The sequence below is a fragment of the Gorilla gorilla genome, chromosome 21, assembly GCF_029281585.2.
Source record: "Gorilla gorilla gorilla isolate KB3781 chromosome 21, NHGRI_mGorGor1-v2.1_pri, whole genome shotgun sequence".
In the NCBI taxonomy this organism is placed as follows: domain Eukaryota; kingdom Metazoa; phylum Chordata; class Mammalia; order Primates; family Hominidae; genus Gorilla; species Gorilla gorilla.
In genome coordinates this window covers 33,543,547-33,553,777 of record NC_073245.2, presented here as the reverse complement: position 1 = coordinate 33,553,777, position 10,231 = coordinate 33,543,547, and the positions used below count along the sequence as shown (strand labels likewise).

General features: G+C 43.3%; 1 protein-coding gene across 1 annotated transcript; it reads left to right on the top strand.

Annotated features, from left to right (window-relative positions):
- Window positions 1-5,011: 5,011 nt before the first annotated feature.
- LOC101147724 (cystatin-9-like) lies at window positions 5,012-9,012 on the top strand. The gene is given in 3 exon segments (XM_004061902.5): window positions 5,012-5,526; window positions 7,668-7,781; window positions 8,716-9,012. Coding segments are annotated over 3 exon segments (444 nt in total). The 5' UTR covers window positions 5,012-5,286; the 3' UTR covers window positions 8,806-9,012.
- Window positions 9,013-10,231: the final 1,219 nt, after the last annotated feature.

The window sequence follows — 10,231 nt, the reverse complement described above, 5'->3', positions numbered from 1 at the left end:
GAATCAACAAAAAAATTCAAAGTTAAAAGACACTCTAGAGTACCAAGTAGACCTAACTGATATTTAGAGAACATTTAATCCAACTGCTACAGAATACATATTCTTATCAGCACATGAAACATTCTCCAGGACAGGCCATATGTTAGGCCTCAAAAAAAATCTCAATAAATTTCAAAAAGTTGAAATCATATCAAGTGCCTTTTCTGACCACAGTGGAATAAAACTAGAAATCAATAACAAGAGGAACTTTGGAAATTATATAAACACATGGAAGTTACGCAACATTTCTAAAGGATCATTGATCAATGAAGAAATTAATACAGAAGTTTAAAAATTACTTAAAACAAATGAAAATGGAAACACAACATATCACAATCTACAGCTAAGAGAATTCTAAGAGGCAAGTTTATAACAATAAATGCCTATATCAAAAATGTATTAAGATTTCAAATATTTCAACCTAATAATGCAGCTCAAGAAATTAGAAAAGCAGAAATAAACCAAATCCAAAATTAGTAGAAGGAAAGAAGTAACAAATATCAGAATTGAGAATTTAAAAAATATAAAAGATTAACAAAACGATGTTATTCTTTTGAAAAGATAAAATCAACAAACCTTTATCTAGAGTAAGGAAAAAAGAGAGAATGCTCAAAAAAATATAATCAGAAACAAAAACAGAGACACAACAATTGATAATACAAAAATATAAATGATTGTCAGAGACTATTATGAACAAGTATATGGCAAAAAACCTAGGGGAAGTGAATACATTCCTGGATACATATAACATACCAAGAAGAACCAAGAAAAACAGAAAACCTATACAGATCAGCAATGAGTAACAAGATCAAAGCAGTACTAAAAAGTCTCCCATCAAAGAAAGCCTAGGGCCTAATAGCTTCACTGCTGAATTCTACCAAACATGTAAAGAAGTACTATCAATTCTATTCAAACTATTTCAGAAAATAAAAAAGAACAGAATACTTCCAAACTCATTCTACAAAGCCAACATTACTCTGACACCAAAACCAGTTCAGGGTACAATAAGAACAATAAAAACCTACAGGCCAATACCCCTGGTGAACATAGGAGCAAAAAAAAAAAAAAAATCCTCAACAAAGTACTAGCAAATGAAAATACAACAACACATTAAAAAAATCATTCACCATCACCAAATGGGATCCACTCCAGGGATGCAAGGATGGGTCAACATATGCAAATTAGTAAATATGACACATCACATTAACAAAATCAAAGACAAAAACCATATGGTCATTTCAATAGATGCTGAAAAAGCATTAGACAAAATCATACATCTTTTCATGATAAAAGCTCTCAACACAACAGGCTTAAAGGAACATACCTCAAAATGAAGGCCAAAATAAAGGCTGTGGGTTTGTTAAATATTGTTTCTTTCCTTTAATATCTGGAACAAGACTTCCACCACTTTTATTCAATGTAGTACTCAAAGTCCTGACCAGAGCAACTAGGCAAGAGAAAGAAATAATAGGCATCCACATTGGAAAGGAAGAAGTTAAATTATCCTTGTTCACAGATGACATGTTATGATATTTGGGAAAAGCTAAAGACTTCATCAAAAAACTATTAAAACTGCTAAATGAATTCAGTTAAGTTGAAAACACAAAATCAACGTACAAAGATCAGTAGCACTAACATACACCAACAGTGAACAAACTGAAAAAGAAATCAAGAATGAAATCAAATTTACAGTAGCTACAAAAATATAAAATAATTAGAAATAAATTTACCTCAAGAAGTAAAAGATGTCTACAAAAAAAACTATAAAGCATTAATGAAATAAACAGAAGAGGAAATTAAAAACTGGAAAGATATTTATGCTCATAAATTGGAAGAATTAATGTTGTTAAAATGTCAATACTAACCAAAGCTATCTACAATTTCAATGCAATCCTTATTCAAAATGTCAATGACATTCTTCACAGAAAAGGACAAAAATATCCGAAAGTATCTATAGTACCACAAAAGACCTCAAATAGCCAGGGCAATCCTTAGCAAAAATAACAAGGCAGGGGACATCAAAATATACCTGACTTCAAATTGTAGTACAGTGATACAGTAACCAAACAGCATGGCACTGGCATAAAAACAGACACATACACCAATGGAACAGAATGGAGAACTCAAAAATAAATCCACATGTTCACAGCCACCTCATTTTCAACAAAGATGCCAAGAAAACCCATTTGAAAAGGAACAGTCTCTTCAATAAATGCTGCTGGAAAAACTGGATAATCATAATGCAGAAGAGTGAAGCTAGACCACTACCTCTCACTGTATATACATAAAAAAAACTATATATATAAAACACTATATATATAAAACAATATATATATAAAAAAAACAAAAATTGATTAAACGCTTAAATTTAAGACCTGAAACTATGGAACTTCTAGAAGTATTGGGAAAACATTTCAGGACATTGGTGTGGGCAGACTTTTTAGGTAAGAACTCAAAATCATGGCAACAAAAACAAAAATAAACAAACAGGATTACATCAAGCTGAAAAGGCATTGCACCACAAAGAAGACTGTAAATGGGACTTACTTTCAGGTCCCTTTGTATGCCTTAAAATTTTTTTTGGAAAACTGGTTATTTAAATGTTAAATTGTGTTAACTCCAAGAGTCTGAGTCTGCTTTCTCCCTAAGATTTGTTGTTGCTTGCTGTGGATTGTAGTTGTGTCTTTGTTTAGTGACTCTTCTAAACTATTTCTGTGAAGAGTGTGTTACTTGTTACATGTGGTCAAAGTCACTAAACAACTGTAATAACAACAACAACACCCTTCCAAAAGTAGCCCACTTGGTGTGTGTATTGGGGCACACCTTCAATGCGTAGGCCACTCACACCTCTGTCCTAGCCAAGGTTCCTTGCTTGTGCTGAGATTGGAAGTCAGGCAGAGATGCAAGCTCAGGGTCACCTCAGGTCTTTCTTGACCTATCTCTTGTTTTTGAAAAGACCTAAGACACATCTATGAGATATAACTATGTCAATTTGCACCATTATTTTTGTTGTTATTATGTCATTTTCCAATCTCAGTTTTTAGGGAACCCATGAGAAGTTTTCATTCTTGTGTAACTCATGCAGTGGTAAGGAATCCTGCAGTGCTGGCTTCTGCTTCACAATTATAAGCAAGACTTTGCCAAGTGAAAAGGAAAGTGTGAATCTTGTGTCATGGATCCCTTGACTTGTGAGTTGTGTTGATTGAAAATCTTTCTCATGTGAAAATCTTTCACAACCCAGTAGATCTCACAAATAATTTTGCAAATAGTTGTGTGGTTGAGCTGTTTGTTTGCCAAGGTTAAATAAATATGAGAAGAATGGGTCAGCTGGGTGTGATCCAGAAGACCAGTGACATTTCAACAGTGCAATAGGGGCTGGACACAGTAGCTCATGCCTGTAGTCCCAGCACATTAGGAGGCTGAGGTGGGAGGACCACTTGAGACCAGGAGAGTTCGAGACCAGCTTGGCCTACATGGCAAAACCCCATCTCTACTAAAAATACAAAGAATTAGCCGGGCATGGTGCAATATGCCTGTAATCTCAGCTACTCAGGAGGCTGAGGCAGGAGAATCTCTTGAACCTGGGAGGCAGAGGTTGCAGCAGTGAGCCAAGATCACACCACCGCACTCAAGCCTGGGCAACAGAGACTCCGTCAAAAAAAAAAAAAAAAAAAAAAAAAAACCATGAAACAATGCAATTGGGCCAGATTTCAGATTTCACCTGTTATCATTGCTAATCAGGACACAGGTTTCAGCTACTCTGTGTCACCCACTTCCTGGAGTCAAGGCAGAAGATCAAGATGCACATGGCTCCTGGGCAGCAGCTCCCCACACACTAGCTACTTTCTTCTGTCTGTGATGGGTGAAGTCTCCTGTGAGGAGACACTCGGGACCACCCCAGTGTTGGGTCAGGCAGCATGACTCTCTTCACCTGCAGCTGTCTTGACCTGGCCAGTGCTGTGCTGGTGTGGACAGATGCAGTGATGCTCTTCCCAGACCTGGCCCTGCTGTGATCTGGGAACATGGTATGGGACACATTCAGAACAGTTCTTGTAGCATCAGTCTCCCTGACTTGGGACTGAACTTTCTATTCTGTTATCTGGCAACAATGCTAGGTTCTTGCCTATATTGCAGCACCATAGTCTTCTCAGCCAAACTCAAAGCTCTCACTTTTGCATACTTCACCTGTCCTGCACTATTTAATGTTCATTCTTACAGCAACAAAATATTACTATTTCCTCTTTCAGGTTAGTTATTGCCAGGAAATTGATTTAAAAGTAACCACCTAGTACCACCTAAGTGCTGGCAAAATAGCTCACTCTAGAACACCAAGAAGGATGGTCAGATGGAGACAAAAATGATCAAGGGGCAGAAGAATGGTCCAACCTCTATCTCACTGAGGCAGAAACATGTGATCTCCCAGGGAAGTGTTTAAAAATTTGGTCTAGAATGATATTCCAGTCTGATAAAACATGAGTGTGTGTGGTGGGGCTGCAGATGTAGGGCGGTGGGCCCTGTAGAAACCTTGGCTCTGGCTCAGCTGGAATCAGGGCTGACAAGGTTTAGAAATGCAAGCAGGGCTGGGCTGGGCATGAGCAGGCTGGGGCCTCAGGACTTGGGTCTCTGTCTTTCCTGCCCTTTTCTCACAATACTCATTGTCCATCCCAGGTCAAAATGGTTGATAAAAATTGCCATTTATTTTTTTCATTTTTTCCCTTGGTTCACAGAGTACAACTGTTGAGGTATTATACAACAAAAGAACAAACTGATATCTTAGTTATTTTTCTGAACAATGGAGATCCTCTCTTCGACAGGGTGAAGGAGGGGAGAGTGAGAGTCGAGATGTCCCCAGGTCTTATCTCAGTTCGCTGTGGGAGGCGAAGGCACAGAATCATCCAAGGACACCAAGCACCTGAGGACACCCAGAACCTGTGGGTTCTGAAGGAGCAGCCTTCAAAGCTAGTGGCAGAGGGTAGCTCCCCTCCTGCCTGTGGCTTGCGCTGGCCTAGAGAGTATAGGGCAGAAGGATGGCAGATGAGTGACTCCGCATCCAGAGCTGCCTCCCTTTAATCTAGGATCCTGTCCTTCCTGTCCTGTAGGAGTGCCTGTCGCCAGTGTGAGGTGAGACAAGTTTGTCACACAGGGCTGTCTGAGCAGATAAGATTAAGGGCTGGGTCTGTGCTCAGTTAACTCCTGTGGGCACAGGGGCTGGGAAGAGCAAAGTCAGCGGTGCCTACAGTCAGCACCATGCTGGGCCTGCCGTGGAAGGGAGGTCTGCCCTGGGCGCTGCTGCTGCTTCTCTTAGGCTTCCAGATCCTGCTGATCTATGCCTGGCATTTCCACGAGCAAAGGGACTGTGACGAACACAATGTCATGGCTCGTTACCTCCCTGCCACAGTGGAGTTTGCTGTCCACACATTCAACCAACAGAGCAAGGACTACTATGCCTACAGACTGGTGCACATCTAGAATTCCTGGAAGGAGCAGGTTGGTGACCACGTACCCTCCTGCCCTGGCATCTGGCATATGCTGCTCAGTGAAAAATGGGAGTGGGGTGGGGGCAGGGGGTCTTATTGAAGAGTCTTGTTCACCAGTTGCAGTCCATACTTAAGAAAATACAAGGTAGTTTAGTTAGTTTTTGATTTTGAAAACATCTAAGTTAGAAATTTCAAATAATTTGATCCTAATCGACTCTCATGAAAAACATATTGTTTAATCTCCATCTTTTTATGACATTATTTAACTGAAGAATGACTTCAAAATGAGGACTACCAAGAAAATGAAGATATGGAATAAGGAAAAGGGCTGAACAGAAAATGTGAATAGAGAGAAATTGAGAAATACTTCCAAAAATGTAATAAAAAAGAAATAATTTAAAAAATTAAAATTAAAAAAGAGAACAGTAAGGGTTCAGGAGCAATAAGAAACCCCTGCCAGTCCCAAAAGACCTCTGGGTGGTCAGTTCCTCTTTGCTGATTTCCACCTTCTCTGAGTTCCTTGGTGTGTCTGCACTTAATAAACTGAAGACTGTTTTACACTCTTCCTCAGACCACAGGTCTTAATCCTAAATGTTCTCCTTTTAATGAAGTCACTACAGAATGCAATCAGGAATGCACAGTTCATCTGTGCTGCAGGCATGAACAATGAAAATAGTCACCAAATAGAGGACTTTTTTTTTTTTTGAGATGGAGTCTCGCTAGAGTACAATGGCGTCATCTCTGCTCACTGCAAGATCCACCTCCCGGGTTCAAGTGATTATCCTGCCTCAGCCTCCCAAATAACTGGGATTACAGGCACCCGCCAGATGCCTGGTTAATTTTTTGTATTTTTAGTAGAAACAGGGTTTCATTATGTTGGCCAGGCTGGTCTTGAAGTCCTGACCTCATGATCTGCCCACTTCGGCCTCCCAAAGTGCTGGGATTACAGGCATGAGCCACCACGCCCAGCTAAGTAGAGGACTTCTAGTTGGGTAGAGAGGCAAAAATGCTCTTCCTACCTCATTACTGAAACCTTGCAAGAAGAGCAAAAGGACCCCAACCCTGCACCGAGCTTAAGCCTCTGGAAAGACCCTGTGCAAGACCCTGGCTGGTTCTCTGACCCCTGCTCTCTGGGCTGGAGCCTGCCACGTGGGTTCCTGGATGTGACAATTCCAGAGTCAGTTTTGGAGTTGGGGAAATGGACGGATAGGGATAAAGGAGATGGAATGAAGTGAAACTGAATGAAGTGAGAAGAGCAAGCTGCACTTTGCAATAGGGCAGATGGTGTTTCTTTCTTTCTTTCTTTCTTTCTTTCTTTCTTTCTTTCTTTCTTTCTTTCTTTCTTTCTTTCTCTTGAGATGGAGTCTCACCCTGTGGAGTGCAATGGCACAATCTCAGCTCCCTGCAACCTCTGCCTCCTGGGTTCAAATGATTCTCCTGCCTCAGCCTCCCTCCCGAGTAGCTGGGATTACAAGCACCTGCCACCACGCCCAGCTAACTTTTGTATTTTTAGTAGAGACGGGGTTTCGCCATGTTGGCCAGGCTGGTCTCGAACTCCTGACCTCGTTATCCACCTGCCCCGGCCTCCAAAAGTGCTGGGATTACAGGTGTGAGCCACCACACCCGGCCCCAGATGGTGTTTCTTGAAGCCATTGTCCCAAGGATGTATGCCTGTGTGTAGTGGGAGTGCTGGGTGGCATTCTTGCTTTTTTTTTTTTTTTTTCTGGAGGTCAGGTGGAAGGTTTGACAACATGCCTTAGATGAGGTTCACTCTGTCCCAGGGCTGAGGTTACCCTGAAAGCTCTTGGAGAGCCAAAACCCTCCCCAGGCACACAGCGCCATCCTCTGGAAATGCAGCTGCAGGTTCAGACACTGACTGAGAGTGAAACTGGGGTCTCACCATGGGAGAGTGAGAAGTGCATCTGGAAACAGGGATACATTCATGGGTGTCTGCCCTGGGGCCACCATGCCCATCTGCTTTTTGCTCTTAACTACCCAATCTAAAGAAGATCTCCTGATGCCAGGCCCATGGGCAAGCTCCCTAATGGAGAAGAATGTTGGGACTTCTCCTTCACAAATGACATCTTCACCAGCAGCTACTTAGGGGCAACAAGGAGGGTGGGTTCACATTAATCTCTCTGTGTGCAATAGGTGGAGTCCAAAACTGTATTCTCAATGGAGCTACTGCTGGGGAGAACTAGGTGTGGGAAATTGGAAGACGACACTGACAACTGCCCTTTCCAAGAAAGCACAGAGCTGAACGATGTAAGACAAGACACCAGCTTCCCTCCTGGATACAGCTGTGGATGCCACATGGGGTGTGGTGTGGGCACAGGTGCAGCTGACAAAGAGACTTAGAGGAGTGAGCCTGCAGCAGCCTCTACCAGGCTGCCCTGCTTGTGCCTTAGTGGGGAGTGCAGAGGGGCAGGCAGCTAGGCGTCCACTTCCAGGCTCCTGGCCAATCTGAGTTTCCTGACTCTGCCCTGTCACACCACTGCAGCGGCCTGTACCCAGGGCACATGGCCTTCAGACTGCTCTTTTCCCCTGGGGTCCCAGTCTCCTGGGTCCAGTAAGAAGTAGTCCCCTCTGGTTTTCCTCCCCTGCCTTCTGGAAGAACCTGGGATCTGACATAACCTCTGTCTGTGGATGAAGTTCTCAGGGTTTCCCTACCCTCCCCTAGACCCAAAAGTGGTAGAGGCTGAGAAGGAGCCCCACTACCCTCCCTCCCAGGCCCTGAGCTGAGCTGCAGCACCTGCTCTAGGGGACAAGCTCCAGGTAAAGCCTGGCTCTGGGAAAACTCTTCCTATGCTTAATCAACACCCTTATTGTAATATTAAAAAATAGGTAGCTGACTGCTTCAATCTGGGAACTGCTTCCACTGGGACAATGCATTCTCCTGCTGCTCTTGGGTGCAGGGATCACACCAGGACAGCCCGGGGTTCCCCTGAGGTCCACTGCTAGGGAGTGGGGAACATGGCACAGGCGCCCCTGGGTCAGAAAAGAGTTGCAGTTCAGCTCAAATCTCCAGAACGGTCCAGGACTCAGGCTTGGGGGCAGCACATGATAGCCAGAGGCCCCGTCTTCCCACTGCTTGACTTGGGAAAGGGCAATGTGGAGAGGAAGCCATTGTTCAGAGCTTGAGCCATGAGCTTCCCGAGCCTCCCTCACCCACTGTCCTCTCCTGTGCTTGTTCTCTCAGACTTTCACCTGCTTCTTCACCATCAGCACCAGGCCCTGGATGACTCAGTTCAGCCTCCTGAACAAGACCTGCTTGGAGGGATTCCACTGAGTGAAACCCACTCACAGGCCTGGCCATGTGCTGCTCCCACATTCCGTGGACATCAGCACTTCTCTCCTGAGGACTCTTCAGTGGCTGAGCAGCTCTGTACTTGTTTGTTATCCTATTTTGCACGTGTTTGAGATCTCAGACCACTGTTTTAGAAAATCCACACATCTTAAGCCTAATCATGTAGTGTAGATCATTAAACATCAGCATTTTAAGAAACTTTGTGTGCTGTAGTTCTCGATAAAAGGGGCTGGGTGTTTGATGGAGTTATTCTCAACAGGGCAGACAAGTAGGATCTGGGTAGATGGACTCCTGAGCCAGCTCCTGGTGGCAAAAGTGGTACATTTGAGCTGCTGTCTCAGGGATCACGGCCAATAACCCATGTGGCCAGAGGTGCAATGACTATCTCCTCTCAGGCACCTCATGTGACTGGATGAGCTCAGACATGGTGTTGGGCTCCCCTGGTCTTGTGGCCTCTGCTCTTGAAGGGTGGCTCACATGCCTTTCCTGATCCTTAGCAGGTTGGTGGGCAGAAGAAAGACTTCTAGGCTCACCCTCGTAAAATGGTCCTGATGTGTGAGGCGGCAGCAGCATCTTTGGAAAATCTCTTAGAAATGTTGACCCTCAGGGCCTCCTCGCCTTTGGAAAATAAGTCTGCATTCTCACAAATCCCCAGGGGTTCATGAACCTGGATAACAACATAAGAAACATGAAAGAGCAGCATCAAGTAGGATGGAAGTTATATAAGGTATGAAGGTATAGGATTTGTTTAAGAAATAAATCAAGACCAAGATACTTTCTCCCAGAGGAGAGGGATTTCCCAGTATGGGATGTGCAGATGCATGGGAGAGGTAGGAAGGGAGTGAGAGGGCTTCAGACTTAGCAGAGGATTAACTAACTGCTTAACTTCTGAACCAGCCTAGGTAGAATGAAAACCTTCAGGAATATAGGAATTAAATTGCCCACTTTTCAAGTTAAATTACATAGGACATTTTCACAATGTTTATTATAATAAAAATCCTTGGAGTGATGTCAATAAGGTGGCAGAATAGAAACTTTCCACATTCATCCCTTCTCAAATACCTCAATTTGAACCTAACTATACATAAAATATCCTCACAGGAGCTCATCAAACCAAGTGTCAGATTGCAACACTTGGGTAGCACAGAAATAAGAATAAAACATTGAAGAGCGCAGTAAGGAGAGTTTTATACAACCCACATCACCCTTCCTCTCACTCCAGGCTATACACTGTGGACAGAAACATCCCCTATGTGAAGGAAGGTGAGGGAGTATTGAACTTTGCCTCAGACCTCAACACTGCACCTACCACAGTAAAACCAGTGCCAGGCAGTCCCACAGGACCCCAGCCTTCAGGCTGGCACCATGGTCCAAGGCTACAGCCCCACCCCAACACAAAGACAGCTAT